The 17,806-nt window shown below is 30.8% G+C and overlaps 1 protein-coding gene across 1 annotated transcript in view; it reads right to left on the reverse strand.

The window, feature by feature from the left end:
• LOC139513096 (nonsense-mediated mRNA decay factor SMG7-like) overlaps window positions 1-16,594 on the reverse strand; it is a 30,823-nt gene extending 14,229 nt beyond the window's left edge. Inside the window, exons 1-16 of the mRNA XM_071301271.1 lie at window positions 16,485-16,594; window positions 13,124-13,155; window positions 10,575-10,692; window positions 9,970-10,030; window positions 9,368-9,439; window positions 8,762-8,840; window positions 8,271-8,363; window positions 7,816-7,887; window positions 7,116-7,269; window positions 6,287-6,369; window positions 5,621-5,842; window positions 4,713-4,860; window positions 4,199-4,281; window positions 1,758-1,824; window positions 1,194-1,307; window positions 517-599 (exon numbers count right to left, since the gene is read on the reverse strand). Of these exons, the coding sequence (XP_071157372.1) occupies window positions 517-599; window positions 1,194-1,307; window positions 1,758-1,824; window positions 4,199-4,281; window positions 4,713-4,860; window positions 5,621-5,842; window positions 6,287-6,369; window positions 7,116-7,269; window positions 7,816-7,887; window positions 8,271-8,363; window positions 8,762-8,840; window positions 9,368-9,439; window positions 9,970-10,030; window positions 10,575-10,692; window positions 13,124-13,155; window positions 16,485-16,510 (1,507 nt within the window). The 5' untranslated portion in view covers window positions 16,511-16,594. The remainder of the gene's footprint in view (window positions 1-516; window positions 600-1,193; window positions 1,308-1,757; window positions 1,825-4,198; window positions 4,282-4,712; window positions 4,861-5,620; window positions 5,843-6,286; window positions 6,370-7,115; window positions 7,270-7,815; window positions 7,888-8,270; window positions 8,364-8,761; window positions 8,841-9,367; window positions 9,440-9,969; window positions 10,031-10,574; window positions 10,693-13,123; window positions 13,156-16,484) is intronic.
• Between the last annotated feature and the right edge of the window lie 1,212 nt (window positions 16,595-17,806).

A 17,806-nucleotide genomic window follows, 5' to 3' on the forward strand; every position in this document is an offset into this window, starting at 1 on the left:
TTTTTAACATTTTGCTGTATTCTTTTTAAATAACTTGTGTGTATCATTTCACTTCTTTTTATGTCCAGTTTGTTGAAAAAATTACAGTCACAAAAAATATGTGTTGCCTGAATCATACATTATTTCCTACCAAGCAATCTAACATTAATTTTGATGTGCCCAATGTTTGTTTAAATGTTTGTATTGTATCTATATTATGAGATGAGATTTTTTATGTCAATTTATGACTGTAATAGTACTATTTCTTTCCCTGAAATAGTTTATAATTGTTGAGATTTCATAGCAGCAGGGTTCTTTAATACACTGTTATAGACATCTTGCAAAGAATATCACTTAAACAGGTTGATAGCGGCTGTCTTCAGCTTGTGGTTGGACTTTTGCTTGGCAATAGCCACTTAACGGTTTTGCTGTGACTTTAAGATGAAGAACAGTGACTTTCGTAAATGTTAATGTTATGGTAATATTTATAGCTGAATTGAGACACACATAAAAAGAAAACTATAAGATATTACTTACTAATAAGTGATTTGTTTGGGATAACAGGTGATGAAAACTGTAGATGTAAAGCCTTTATATTCTGTATTACCAATAGGTTCAGACTAAAACAATAAAGACAGTTATTGACTAAATCACTTTGGAACTATACTAGTGTTTAAAACTCTAATAAAGATGATTAGAAACTCCAGTAAAAATGATCAAAAGTAATTGGTGAAAGAACCATTAATGAAGGTAAATTTTTTATTCACAAGCAATTAAAATTCTTATCAATCAACACAATGTCTATATCAATTCAATTTAAAGAAGACTGTATGTTGACTTATAAATGTCTTTTGGTTGTTTGTGTTGTAGAGTTGCTGTGTCATTGCTTTTTTTGCCAAATGCATATATGAAATGTTTGAAAATAGTGATGAACTTGAGATGGTCCCATGTGCAGTGAGGAGTATATCTTTAAAGATTATTGCTATAGTTTATAATTATAGTACAGATATAAATGTAACACATGTCAATAACTATTCTTAAATCTAAATTATTACAATGTAATAACAGTCTTTGTAACAATAAACTATCACCCATGATGAAATAAGAGTCCTAGTGATTCTAGTATTTGCGAAAAGGTCTTATGTTTGTCCATATACTAAAGTCAAATAGCTGCATCAGAGATACAACTTCCTTGAAGTTTCAAATAATCTTACTTGCTATGCTCTTCAGCAACCCATCTACCATGGTTGAGAATTCTCTGACATCTTAAGTGGCATTCAATATCCTGGGGTAGACCATCACTTGGTAGTCTACTGTAGCTATAACAACTGTAAATAAATAAATATTATAGCGAGTATGCATAGGTTTATTAATATGGCAGTTTCTTGTGTAGTTGCCCCAGGACTTTGAAAGCCAACAAGAACTAGTACATCAATTTTTGTGTAGTATACCAAATTCTATATTTTTTTTGTATAGTATACCCAAATTTCTAACCTCAATTTTCAATGCTCTTTTCAACTTTGAACAATTTGATTGAAACTTAAATCTACAATGGATATAAAATTATATTAACTCTAGAAAAGAAGTTTACCATATTTATTACTGTTATCAAGTTTCTTGTGATTTTTGCATTGCTAAAATTTGGCTTGATTAAAAACAGATTATATCTTATGGAGGGCTCAATGCATCTTAAAGCTTATGAATTGATAAAATGCTAATCTGTTGTTTGTTCAACACAATATTTCTAGATAATTTGAGATGACAATCTAAACAAATACCTGTGTGCTTTTTCCAGTGGCTGAAAACATCTGAGTTCTGTATCTTCAGGTAATGGCAATTCTTCATCTGAAATAATTTGAACACAATTATTGTAATAAGTCAGACAGGAACAGTTTTTGTATTTGCATTTATGCAGATAACAAAATTTATGGAAACTATTCTTAAAAGTTTTTCAAGAATTATTTATGGCATGATGCCATTGGCATCTAGTATGATTTTTATTTCTTTTTAAATTTCTGAAATATAACTATATTAGACAGAATGTGTGCTAGTTACACCATTCAATAGAAGTTGGTAAAAGATTCATTCTATTTTACCCCAGATGTAATAATTGTAAAATTTATGATGTATGTCAGATATAGAAAGGAGAAATGATAGATGTACAGGACACAAGTCTTATAAAAAAAAAAGACATTATCTTGGTTTTTATTCACAACTGTTAAAAAGACTACTCTGTAATTGCAATTGAAATTTTCTTATTAGGTATCTTTTGACATTACCATTTGTATGTGTTCTATTATACAGAGTAATAGATAGACTTCTAGCAATGAATCCTGTTAAGTCAGGTCTAAATGTGGTCTGGCATTTTGCAGTGTGGCAGTGTTCTCCCCAGAAATTTTGGATAGCATCACATTTTGCGTAAATAAAAATAACTATGTTTTTTAATTTCGTTTGTCGCGTCGTGTTGATGCTCTATTTCTCTAATATGTTTTAGTTTATATTGTTCAATTCATAACTGAGAATACAATTAAACTATAACCACAAAAACAGTTGTTTCAGTTTATGTTTTCTTTATTCATTTATAGTTACAGAATAATTTTTTTCCTCTTGTGCCAAATAAAAATAAATATGTGGTTTCAGTTACCCAACAATAAGTCAAATGAATGAATGGTTCATTATAGATCAACCTGTATATATACAAAACTAAATATCTAGTACACAAAATTAACTATTTTTTATAGTATATCAAGTAAAGATAAAGTAGCAAAAGTAGCAAAAAAAAATCAATTTAAAAACTTTTTTTTATCATGTTTATGAAATTAATTGTTTCATGGCACTTAATGAATTAGTTCCAGTTGTTTCTTATTTTTACATTAAAATGATATATGTAATTTTAACAAAGTTATCTAACAAATAGTCTGTTAAAGCGTAGTTTTCTCTCTTGGTATATTTTTTCTGTCTACTGTCCATCTGTTGTCATTATTGTGAAAATGCGGATTTTTGTCATATCTGGTCCGGTTCCGATCCGTAGTTTATACAAAAATGTGCAATGGTGGCCGTAGAAAAATTTACGAAATGAGTCCGAGAATAAACATTGTTTGACAAGAGATTGTGAATGAATAAGACGCTTTTAATGCATTAAATGGATTAAACATAAACTTAAGCCAATTATGATAACTTTTTAAAGAAGTATTAAACTTATTTTAGCTCTAAACCAAAATTCTCGCTCTCGTATTACCGGAAGAGAAAGAAAGTAATTTTTGGAGAGTTGCACAAATAAACGACCTTAAAAAAAAAATCGATTCAATCTTTAAAGTTTCGTAATACAAAACATAGATTTCGAATTGTTTTGTGATTGCATTTTTCCATGTCGAAATTGGTTATTGCACAGACACGTGGTATTAGTCGTGTCTCAAGTGTCAGCTTGGGATATTCGCATCCAAACAGTTATCACCCTGAGGGCAATTAACATCTGGCTATTTAATCTCTTAATTGCCTTTAGTGTCCGACTTAAAGGGATTACAATTAAAGGTGATATAATTTTTATGATCATAATCGATAATAGATGAAAGTTCAAAATTGAGGACAAGTAAAATAGCATCTTCAAAATAATTATAGCGTCGCGGGAATTATTATAGCATCACGGTGAAAAAATATAGCGTCGCGGTACCGCGACGCTAAAACGGCCTGGGGAGAACACTGTGTGGTGTTAGCTTTTGTTGAAGGCCCCACTGGGACTTTCAGATCAAGAGTAGTAATAAAGTACTGTTTTCTTTGCCTTTGATTTTGCTCATATATACTATGACACTCTGCTTATTAGCACAGCCATTACTCATTATTGAACCGCTGGTAAATTAGGACATTATGATTGGTTGAATTTCGTCACATGGTGACCCCCTATGAATCCGTAGAGGGGTAAATAATTTTCATGGGGGATTCATGACGTTATCAAATTATGTTGTTGTGTTTCATAGTTAACTTTTCTACATAACATGGCACGAAATGTTTCATGTGTGATAATTTCGTTATACTGTTCACTACTGACCCCTACAGACCATAGAAGGTGAATAAAAATCCACAGGAGATTCAGCCTACGGCCTCATCCCCTATGGATTTTACTAACCATCTATGGATCCGTAGGAGGTCAGTTGCAAACTATATAGTATATGCACAATCTAACACAAATGCCACATTATTAATTATAAGCATAAATACCTACATTTAGTAAGATCTATAGGCTCATCTTTCTTTGTTTGTGGAGGTTTAATATTATTCAGTACCTTGCAAAGATTTATCCATAATCTGTAAAGAAATAGAAAAAATACTATATTTAGTTAAATCTGTAATAAAATTCCAAATAATATTCAAAAAATGGAAAGATCGCGAAATAGTTAGATGTTTTTCGTATATGTTAAATATGTAATAAAACAAAAAAAAAAGATATCAAAAATCTTTTTAGTTAATGTGTCATAAAGTATCAATATCTTTCTCTTTAACTGCAGAGCTAAAATATACATTTGCTAACGTTCCAAAATTCATCAAGATAAAAAATGATTAAACCACATTAAAAGTGTATGCATTTGATGCAGCTGAAACAGGTCTAGTATTTTGGGGATTGATAATAATTTTGTTGACCAAGTGTTTTATGATCAAGAAAATATGTTGACACAACTAAAACCCCATCTTATGCTACTTGGCCTTCCTGTGAATTTCAATCCATGGAAAAAACTTACCCAGATATTTTGACAATAGGATTGGATAAATGTACTGGATTCAATCTAAACCAATCAAGTAAAAGTTTGACTGATGGTAGAGTGAAAAATTCTCTCAACTTATGGTCATGTTTAGGTGTATACTGCAACAAGACATCCAAGATGGAAACTGTAAAATAAAAAAATAACTATATTGTCAACCTAATAAGAAAAAGAAATGTCATACAAATCATACTAATTTTAAAATATGTTGACTGTCTAGCAATTTTTTTGTCGCTGAAAGTTCATTACACTTTCAAAAATTCAAAACTGCGTTAGTTATCTTAAAGTAAAAATTTTGTCTCAAGTATCAGAAAGTAATGATTTGAGGTTTCAGATGGATTAAATAAAGTACTTTAAAACTTGTAATTTCTTTTTGACAAGTCGGTGGCAGACAGCAGCATTTATCGCAATATATGAATAACTGCAGCCTGGGAACCAAATGTGAAAATTTTATGAGTCCCCCTCTTATCGTTCATTGAAATATTGTCATATTTTTTATAAGATGTATATTAACCCAAAATTAACCAAAAGAAATATTGTCATATTTTTTATAAGATGTATATTAACCCAAAATTAACCAAAATAACAACATAAATCTTAATAAATTTGGTTGATTTTTATAATATGGTTGAAAAATTAAATATAACATAAACCATCATCTTTTTCTGAAAAAGAAGTTAAAAGAAGATTTAATCTAACCTAACATTTTTAATACCATGTGCATATTCTTCTTCATCTAGGAACGGACATGAAATCATTATATTATAATCTACCAGCAGATTTCATTAATTTTAAACACATAATTGTTGCGTTTGTATTATTGATACAAATCTCAAGTTTGAAATCCGAATAATATGAAGGTAGTTAATGCTTCTCTGTTAACTTACTAGTAAATAGCAGCATGAGTTCAAACGCCCTTTCTTCATCTGATGTCAATTGTTCAGCAGTATAATCATCATTCTCTCCATCTATCTGTCTAGCATGCTGCATGGCAAAGATATTAATAGCAACAATCTGCACCAGTATATGTGATGGGAAACTCTGTGAGGTCACATGGGCTGGTAAAGCTTGTAAAAGTTTCTCACTCAGGAAAGATGCCTTGTCAAGATCTGAAACCAAAACAATAATTGTCTTATAAATCTCTTAAATAAGTATAATGCTAAATTTAGGAAATTTCTTGTTTTAGTTTCACAATTTTATGGTCAAAGTAAACTATTTTCACTTAGTCTTAAAATAGATAGTATGTAGCTGCCCTTATGCTTCCTATAATTTACATATTCACAGATTTTTATGACATAATTAACACAGTGTGGAGACGGAGATAAACATAAGGGATGGAACTGTTAAATACATAACAATACTTCCTGTAGTCACAGATATAAATAATATCAAATTATGTTTAACTTCATCATAGAACTCCAATAAATACTTTTTTAAACTAATTAATGAAAATTATAAGTGTTTTAACCCAGTATTAATTCCATAAAATTGAAAGCCATTAATTCATCATATAACTCAAGTTTAAATATTTTTGGGGGAAATACTGTACATACCATTACAGAGATGTACATAAGCTTGGAACTGAAGAAAAGCTGTAATCATTTCACTGACAGACAATTTTCCTTTAAAATCACACCTAAAAATAAAGCAAACATATGTTAACATATATCATTTAGAAAATAACAGGTGCTTAGGTGTCAGAGTGGTCTAAGCAGTCGAAATTAATACATCACTAGCCAGTCAACACTGAGGTTGTGAGTTCCAATCCCTCATAGGACATGACTCTAAACCTAAATTTGACTATTATCCTCAGTTTTCCTACCAAAGGTCAGTGGTTCTCTCAGGTACTCCCTCCACTAAAAACTTAGTGTTAAACACCAATCAATCTAATAAATGTATTACATATGTTTTTCTTTCAGATCAAATTTAATTGGAACTTTTTCATTCGTGTAAATGCAGTCACTTATCATTCCTTAATCTACAATAAAAATACCTGTCATTACCATGATGTATGGTGAATCAGCTGTTCTTTTGAGTTGACAAATCTGCATGTTTTTATAGTGTTGATATTGATGTGAATTATCATCACATACTTTTGTCTAAAAGTATGAAATATTAGGCCTAATAATCATAAATTCAATAGATTCCAATGACTAGTGTTTATGAGTCGTCATGATTTATCAAAGTCCATTCATCACTATCTATACTAATAAAGTCTGACTTCAGTAGGTCAAACAACTTAAATATGGCAAATAAATTACAACATTATCCCTTTCTTGATACATAAAATATATCTAAAATAACATGACAGTTTCTTGTATTCAATAATTGTATCCAATTTACTGTATGCCTCTAAACACCTTTGACTTTCAAAGGACTTACATGTCTCTTGATATTTTAGTATATAATTTTTCCAGATTAGTTGCTGCTACTGGGAAAGGATGCCTGACAGCTAAACTTCTGATGTAATAAAATACAGTAGACAGTTTGTTACCTCTGGCTGCTTCAACTATTGCAAGTTGATTATAAGGTTGTCCTGAATAAAAATAATTCATACAATTAAACTGGTCATGCTGGTGGACATTCATAAAGATTTAAATATGGAATTATTTGAATCTGAAATATTTTAAATTAAGGAATATTGATCAGAAAAGTATTATAAAAACTAACTAAACTAAATAGGGTTTATAGCCATTCACACATGGCTAGGGTAATTTTAGTTTCAATGTTATTTCATGTACTTTTTAAACCCCTCTGCCGTGCACTCCTGTTTGATAACTACATTTTCATTTCTACAAATAAGTGATTTTATTGAAATATTTTAACCAAACTTCAATACATACATCTCTATCAAACTTTCCTTCCATAATGGCTTCCATAATTTGTATAGACCTTATCTATGAAAACACTATATTTGTTCTTTTATGAGGTACATTTAATATCTAATATTATGGTTGAAATGGATGGAATGTGTAACAAATGACCTTGAAAGACCTTACATTAGCTCAAAAGTTTTTTTCCCCACAAATTCCTATTTCATTTTAACAAAAAACATGTTACTTTGGTATGAAAGATGACTTACCATTAAATGGTACTAGATTAGCAGCATGCCAGTAGTATGTCTGAGCTTGTTCTATTTGTTGTCTATATCTGGCTGTAAAATAAATGACAATAACAAATTAGTTGAGTAGAATGGGATGACATTATATGCCAAACATCATTGACATTGCCCAAGAAACAAGCAATAAACAGATTGTCTATAACCCTTAGAAAGTTTATTAACTATTTCTCATATCAAGGTTATTGCCATTCCATGAGATTGTAGCCAAGAAACTCTTACATTTTCAGAATTAACCAATTACAATCGATAATTTCAGTGACCTGTAGTGTACAGTTCTTATTTTCATTTTTCTATTATTTTTACATGAGCTGGCTTTCAATGTGCATTTTGAAATAAATGCTGAAATTTTTTTAGTAACATTACTTAAATTGTTTTAAAAACTTCTATTAGAAAAATTTGTAAATATTTGTAGTTACCAATGTCCCCGAGATGGACTAAGCAGTGTTGACAAAAATACAGACAGGAACTTTTCTTTGGCGGTGTGATCTTTATCTTTGTAGGTATCTTTTCTGTAACAAGAACACAAAACAAGCATTATAACAGTGTGTGGTAATGTGTACTATTCAAATAATTTTATCCCTCTCTATAATCCAAGCTGTAAAAAGTTTATCTGACCAAAACCGCTCATCTGTTAAGGGTTAATCTGACCCAAATCGATTATATGCTATAAAGTTATAAACCATTTATCTTTACTAAAAATCAGTTACGAGTTAATCTGAACTTAACCTGGGCATGATCTACATATGCAATGGGGATTGCTTGTGTGCACATACAATTGGTTTAACCACCCAGAATTTTGTGCTTTCACAAAGTCACTCATCTGTTGGACAAATGCATCGACTAATATAAATAAGTAATTAATACATATATTATAATCTTTAATATCACAAATGTTCATCTAATTTACCTTTCATTACACCAAAACATGATGACTTCCTTCTAAATGGCAGATCTAACTTAAATGTTGTACAAATTAACTGTAAAAGCTGAAACAATAGACAAACAAACATAAATTATCTTTTACAGTTGAATTAAATAACATTTTAAATTCCTCTACACAATGACTTTAAATTAGATAGTATACAATGCTTTTTTCCCATACAGAACAACAACATTCAATTTATGGTCAATACATTACTTTCTTAAATATATATGTGAAGTAATTTAATAAGAAATGAAAGTTCAAACCTTATTGAACAAAAATTAATAATATCTGTGAGTAAAAATTTAAACATGATAGTTTCAAGAGAAAAATATTAAAACAGAAGAAGCATTTTAGAACTGAAAGATGATTACAAAATTTCATGGGATTTAATTGGTGAAACATTTGGAACTGAGACTGAGATATGCTTACAATTTGATGATAAAAAACTATAAAAATTCAGAAAAAAAAATCGAAAAAAGAAAGCTTGTCTTCATAGGACTTATATGATATCCAACATAAGATTTACATGAGACATGTTTCTAAATACAAATTTTAAACACTAAAGTTTGAGAAAAAGAATAGTCATACTTGTAAATAAAATCCACTTGCTGTTTCTAAAAACAAATTTAATGTAGCCTGAACTTCTCCTCTTTTGACATTCTGAAATAATAAAAACATTTTAATAAGTTACTCATTTTTTCATTACAATTTATGTACAGAAAAAAAACCACCACAGAAAGCAGGATGATGTATTATACATATTAAGCATATGTGAGAAATTATGTATCATATTTTAATTACCTGGAGAAAAAGATTTATTATACATATCAAGCATCATCTCTTGGGGATTATCAAATAGTTTGTGTCATATTGGCATTTTTGTAGATCCTGTACTGGTGATCTGAGTTTTGTTGTAATAAGCATTGTGTATAAGTTTCATAACATTTGGTAGAGGCAAACTAAAGTTAGAGAACGGAAATCAATTTTGGGACATAAGTACAGAGGGACAAGGATAAAACATAATGCAGCCTCTGCTATGATGGGGACATAAAAAAAACAGTGATAAATCATCATTTATGGCCAATAACTTAGATTAAGAGACAACCAATCTTCTTTGTGATATCATTATTTTTGTAGATCTTGTATAGCTGTAAGATGTAGACCTATTTATTATATTATATTTTACTCACTTGTTTGTCCTTAGTTTGTGACTGTAACTCATTAATGTGGTTCTTGAAAGCATGATTCCACCTGTGAAAATTATAAACACAACAAGTCATATAGTACAAATAAATGGTGCAGATTTTAATATTCACTTCAAGGATTTGTTATAACAGAATGCCTTACCACAAACTCCTTGGTATCTTCTAAATACTGTGGATTCACTAGTATTTGTGGGAAAACAATTGTCATGGATTCCATTGGTTAATGTGAATGAAGAATTTGAATGTAACAAAGACCTTACAGGCAGACATTCAATCATTATTCTCATTATTGACAATCTTTATAACATTAAACAGTTAAGTGTTGGACAGGAATGTGTACATACATTTATTTAAATATTGGTATGTAAAGCTGAACAATGTTTTATACATTTGAACCTTATTCTCAACACACCTTCCGTTGGTGATCATAAAATAATTAATGGGGGATTATTGTTTTTATCTAAATAGAAAATATCTGCTTGATATAAGAAACCCTTACTAAGCCCAACTATTTTTGGTCAACAATCCAAACCAACATTCATTGTAAATTAATATATTGACCAGTCACCACATGTTATATGATTTCTTACAATTCTTGTTCTACTTTTTTATCCAAAGCATATTCTAAATCCATCAAAAGGAGCTTCTTGTATAAATCTTCTAGTCTTTGTCTTGCGACCCATGTTTCTGAAATACCTTTGGCAGAATCTACAAAATGTACAATATGTATTAATGGTTAAACACTTATTCTACAACATGTACATGCAAGCTATTACTTAGTGTAGTATGCTTCACCTCTCATAAAAACCATGCTTAAACATCCCCAAAAAGTTAAAAATAGGGCAATGGTCTAAAGCATTTACCTGTACCATAACATAAAATTAAATGTATGATATCTATTTCCCTTCGCATGACATGTGGTAATAGAAATGTGAAATGCTTCCAACAGTTATGCTAACAAATGTTTGAATAGTTACATGTAGTTCATCAAACCCTAACACACACATACATTGTATGTTTTACAAGAAATTACTTCAATTCTTTGAACTAAAAAATATAGCACATCATTTTTCATTACTGAATAATACATCAGAATGTTGATGCTGACAGTTCACTCCAGTTACAACATCAGAAAGTTGATGCTGACAGTTCACTCTAGTTACAACATCAGAATTTCCATTCTGACAGTTCACTCTAGTTACAACATCAGAAAGTTGATGCTGACAGTTCACTCTAGTTACATCAGAATTTCCATTCTGACAGTTCACTCTAGTTACAACATCAGAAAGTTGATGCTGACAGTTCACTCTAGTTACAACATCAGAATTTCCATTCTGACAGTTCACTCTAGTTACAACATCAGAAAGTTGATGCTGACAGTTCACTCTAGTTACAACATCAGAATTTCCATTCTGACAGTTCACTCTAGTAACAACATCAGAAAGTTGATGCTGACAGTTCACTCTAGTTACAACATCAGAATTTCCATTCTGACAGTTCACCCTATTTACACAATCAGAATGTCCATGCTGATAGCTACCTCAAGTAAAATTTCATAAAAGTAGCATGTTGAAACAACTGGACTATTAAAATGTTTATAAATATCTGTATAATTAAATTTCTATCAAAATATTGCAAATTCTAATATGACCACCTATTATCGTCAACCAGTATAATCACAATATATCTACCTTTAGCGCAAACACAGTTATACACAAAAACAGCTGTTCTGCGTTACGTCCAAATTATTCATACTATACCAGATATTCTCAATTTTTGACATCAAAATCCACAGTTTACGTAGGCCAAAATTCAGTTACAATATATTTATCTCTTAAATGTATTCTACATCAATACAAACAAATCATTCCTTTTCAATTTATTTTTCATAATAAATTTCATAAAATGAAAATTACACGAAATGATGTTATTGTCTTGGCATAGCAACGAAACAAGATGACTTCACAGGTATGTTTTCGTAAATAAAAAATCAAATGTAAATACAGGTTGTTTTAAAACTTTTTGTATGCCTCAGAACAAATAAAATTATATTGGAAGAATATATATAAGTGAAAAATGTGATTAAAAAAAAAATCATTGAATTATATGATTGCTAATATTATCAAAATTGGGTAAAACAGAATGGTCAAACAGTATCGTATGTATAGGGCTTTCAAGGTTAATAAAATTACCAAAGGAGTAGGTCCAGTAAGACCCCTTTTTGGCCCCAAAATATAGCAGTTTTACAAAATTGTTAAAATGTAAACTTTTAGTTATTTATTGGACAGTAAAATGCTTCTGCTACATAAATATGGGCTGTTTTTGACAATACAATGCACATATATTGAGTACTAGCACCATTAAGTCATACTAAATTACTAAAAACTTCACAATTCTAGCATTTTACTTAAATTTTAGACGGTTTTCGTGTAAAACGAAAGTAGCCGCATTCGTGTTCATCCTTAATATTGAAATGTAAGTTGTATTTTATGATAATACATAACAGGTTGAGGATGAACACGGATGCGGCCACTTTCATTTTTGACAAAAACCATCTGAAAAGTGACATTTTTCAGCATATTTGGTAGATTTTTCATATTTCAGCTTGAATCTGTGCGTTTTTTATGACTAAATCAGTTAAAATCTTTCACATAAACTAATTGATTGAAATAAAATAGACACTTAAGTGATTAAAAAGTGGTCAAAATCTTTCGTTAGATGAACCAGAAATTTGAGGCCAAAATCGGTCCTTACCGGACCTACTCCTTTGTCCTAACACTCAGGGTAAAATAATCGAATATAAATGCCCAACCCATGGTTAAATGAAAACAAATCTACTGCTGCCATGAATTATTTCTGAATTAATCTGTTAAATCTTCCTTAACATTTCCATTGTACTGTTGTTGTTTGATATTGGTGACTCCAAATAGAACTGTTGAAATCATAAAAAAATCCAAGTTGGTTTACCATGTTTACAGTAGTTGATAAATATTATCTCAGAAATAATTTTTTTAATTTTTAACACTAGCTAAGTTGTTATGAAAAGTAAATATCTATCATTGTCTATCCTGGTCATCAATGTAAAAACTGTATACAATAGATACTACAATGTACATTCTGAAATGTTTTAAAAGCATACCTGATATACTGGCTTTAAGTGCTTCTGCTTGTCTGAAACAAAAAGACATTTATTGTATTAATACATGTATCTGAATCAATAAAAAAAAATATTGCATACTCCATTTATATTAGTTTATCCATGCATATCTTAATGCAAAAAAAAATATAAAACATATTGCAATAGTTAGTGTCTAGAAACCAATTTTTCCTGAAGTTTCTATCTAGCAATAAAGTGACCAGACCTTGAACTATTGACTCTATAATCTAAAAATGTTTTCCCCTACCCTATATCTTACAAATTTTCCTAATTACACCCCAATCATGTCAATCAGGCTTCATTAACCAAAATTTCAATCCAGAAATTATTCTGAGGTATTTTTCGAACAAAAATATATATTTTAAAAAACAAAACATTTTAATTTATGAACACAAAAATGATAGGTGTCTTCTCCTTTCCTTTGTCATTCATCTGTATTAGTTTAATTCCTATCCAGCATTGGAAACTCAGGTTACAATCAAGAATCCATTTGTTTCCGACACAGAGACAGATGGAGGGACATTGCAATAAAATAGTCCACTGGAATTTTTCAGGAAGCATACATGACATTTATTCCCATTCTATATTATTGATTTGCTTTATTAAATCTTTTTAAATGATTTCTTAAATAAATGATACATGTTGTATAACATTTGGAACAGGGATTAAGTTTGGGTTTGCTTAAAAAATATTGCTGATTGCAAGTCACAGTGATATGCGTAACACAATGCCAAAAATTATCTTCCAACTCCATTAACCTACGCTATTGACACACATTTTATAGGTAAACTGCTTATTACTCTATGAAAAGCTTATGGACACTTAACCTGTGATATTTATCTACATTTTATCAAAATTTGATAACTCGCTAAGGTTCCTGAGATTTCAATGACCAAAACTATGAGGTCGTTTTTGCTATAGCACATAATGACATGTTAAATTAATTCCCCTCAGTCAAACGGCTTGTGCAAATAATTTAGATATCCTTGGTCACCATGTTAGATTTATCCACAAAATTTGAATGACATTTTATGAACTTACCTGCTTTAATAAATCAGTTTTAAGTTATGTCATACATTTATAATGTAATATTACTGCTAAATCAATGTAAAAAAGTCACCAATATTTGCTTGGAAATTCAAAATTTAAGTGTCATCATGGTCATTCGGTGATGTCATTCGGTTAATCGAGAGATTTTTATATATGAGGTCACAACTTAAAAAAGAATGAAGGACCAAAAAAGGTTTATTTTTGTCAGTCCTGTGTCTGACAGAAAAAAATTATGATTTCCAAAAATACTGCAAATTACATGTACATAATAAAATAGGAAACTGTATTCTGTATTCATTATACACCTTGTCACTATTAGTCTCAGTGTTTTCATTAAGAACCAGCCGCCGGCTATTTTGACCTGTTCAATTCAATTTCCGGCCTGTTCAGTTGCCCTTAAAAAAAAAGAAGTCCTAATTTTTTTTTATGAGATCTTTCTATGTAAAATCATGACAACTGAGTTCGAAGATTTGTGTTTATATTTTAAACCAACATGCGGTTGCAACGACCATTTTCATTGGCTGTTATTTCAGACTTCCTGTTTGACACACATGTTTATCGTTGTTATGATTGAATGAATAGTAATGAAGAGAACTTCATGAATTTTTCACTTCAACAACTACTACGCCAAAGAGTTGAAAAGGTTTGGATTACTATGTATTTTGACAAGATTTGGAACAGTTTGAATGAAGTTAAAGTTTACTGTTTATTGATCTACAACGGGCCCCGTTGGTCTGCCGTAAACTACAGAGAATCCGAAAAGGGGACAGGGTACATCGATGAAAAGGTGCATTGGCAGAACTTCTGGTCCCATTCCAAATCATAGATATATTTCTGGTGATACTTTCAGTTGTGAGGTACATGTACATTGTATGTAACCATTTTAAAAGCTATCAAATGAAATTTAAAAGAAGTGGAAGCTCATGTTTTCTTTCAAATGAGCCTGGCCAGCACTTCTTGTTTTCCTTTCTTTACATATCTTTTCATACCACCGGGATAATGGGAAGGACCGGGATAATGGGAAGGGGGATATTTAAAACTGCTGGGTGCAGGGGAAGTGCTGTCCAACAGGGTTCTCATCAAAATTTGTCTGGACTCACCATTTTCAAAACTGATGAGTCCACAGATGCATCAAGATTGAAATATTGTATATAAACTGAACACAGTTAAACACGAATATCATCATTTTATAGCAAAAGTTTAAAATTGATCTGAATTTAATGTCATTTCGTTGCTCTATTAGGATATGGAGACTATAATATTACATTATATTGCAATAAATTATTTTCTTCTAGCTGTTGGACTCATCATGGCTTAAAATGATGAGTCCCTGGACTCGCCTTCAAAAATCCTTAGCGAGAACCCTGTCCAAATTTTTAAGGGGTCCCAAAGGTAGACAAAAATCTGCCAGGAATGCAGGTTTTTAAGCCTTTTTTGTTTAAATCTTGGAGGGTTAGTGGTAAAAGTGACATTTTCAGAACTATAATTTAATGCCCAGAATGCAGGATATTGCGTCTAATTTTAAAAAAAATCCCCTCCTATCAGATAAGGGCCTGCTTAAATCTCTAATTGGCCCCTTCAAACAAAAGGAAGTGAAACCCCTGCAGTCTGCAATACTGGACATCACAAAGGACATCGTAAAATTTTGACGACATAATACAAAATATCTGATGCCACAATCATGGCAATGCAAAAGTGATCGTTGAATGATGTCAATAGTTCAAGCGGGGCAGATTCTCAGGTCAAGTTCTCAACTGGGAAAGATTTCCAAATAGTGGTATCATGTACATGTATTGTCTTGAGTGGGTTACCTCTTGAGTGTTTATTATACCTGTTTTCTTTGTCTTCCAGTCATAAAATAAGCCATTGCTTCTATTGCTATTGACTCAATCTTGATACGTACTAATAAAATTTCTAATTGCATAAGCATATAGATATATATAATATATACTTATTAACAAAATAAAAACTTGTTCCTTCAGTAGTTTTATTGACATTAATTTTGAAACTACCCAATTCTAAGCAAGTTAGTCCATTATGGGATTCAGTGGTAGACAGAAATTGTCAGAAGAATAGGAATTTTCATTTTATTGGTGTAAATGTTCAGTGGATACATCCTATTTGTTTTAAAACGAATTTCAGTACTACGCACTATGAAAAACAGTTTCCAAACAGTTAATCATGCGTTTTAATAAATGTTGGCTTGAAAACAAAACCAAGACATTCAAGCTCATTTAGTGTACATTTTTGTTAATTGAAATATAATTCTTTTTCGTGTCAGCGTATCCAGTACCTTAAAACCTGTGCTGCTGCACTCATACTTTTCAAAACCGAAAATAGTTGTTCGCTAGCTTGTCGCCATCTTTTTCTGAAATGCACTTCCGGTTAGACCAAATTAACTCCCTTAGCAGTATGGGTTTTCCTCTAAAAATAATTAATTACACCATTAATTACTCTTTAAACGGCTTTAATTTCTCACCCAGGAAGACTTAATATGTGTGATAATGACATATTTGAATTATTTTTTCACTATCGAAATTTCAAATTAAAGTATAATTTTTTTTTAATCAGTGTGTTTTCTGTTTTAGGGGGGGGGGGGGGGGGATAACTCGAGTAGATCTTTATTGATAATTATCCAAAATCTTGGAACAATTTATTTATATATACATATATACACATGTTCTTGCCAAAATGTATGTAGTAATATCATGATCTTTTCAAAGGTATAATAAATACTATGGGTCAGCGGACTAGTTTACGGTAGGTCCTGGACTGGTGTAATATAACAGAAAACACTTAATAAGGCAGATGGATAACTATGGCATAAGGGGAAAACTGAAATTAGGTATCAGCCTTCCTTAATAATAGTACGCAATTGATTGTCCATGACGTAGAGGTATCTATAGTCAAATGCATGTGGCAGTGGGGTGTCTTAAGGCTCAGTCTTGTGCCCACTACAGTACTTTTCCCCATTTCATAAACGTAACAGTAACATTAAAACACTTTTGTTCGTAGATTAAAATATTTTATACAGACATATAAAAAAAAATCATCAAGACTGTACCATCCTACAACATAACCTATAGAACTGCCTTTAAAAACCAGAACAAACTTGGGGTATGCAATTCCACCTAGAAAAAGTCTCACTGTACTAGATTGTATTCACCATTCACATATGACATAAGGCAACATTTAAGAATCCGTCAATACTGCAAAATATTTTGTATCACCTTGTCAGTCTAATAACATGTCTTGGGATACCCATATCAAGAACATTACTGATAAAGCAAATAAGATCTTGATCTTTATTCTTAAGAAACTAAAAAAAAAAAAAAAAAAAAATGTTTGGTTTACAAATCCATGGTAAAAACTATGACCAAGTTTAGAATACTGCTCTTCAGTTTGGTCACCTCAAAAACAAGCTAAAAACAACATTGAAAAAGTACAAAGAATGGCAGCACGCTACGTACGTCACGAACAGGTACCATACGACCAGCAGTGACTGACCATCTTAGATGGAAGCTACTTGAAACTCACAGCAACGTCAATCGAGTAACAATGATGTACAAAATCTCACTCAAACTCATTGCAGTAGATCCAAACCTTTACTTTTTA

This window comes from Mytilus edulis, chromosome 2 (genome assembly GCF_963676685.1).
Source record: "Mytilus edulis chromosome 2, xbMytEdul2.2, whole genome shotgun sequence".
Classification (NCBI taxonomy): Eukaryota; Metazoa; Mollusca; class Bivalvia; order Mytilida; family Mytilidae; genus Mytilus; species Mytilus edulis.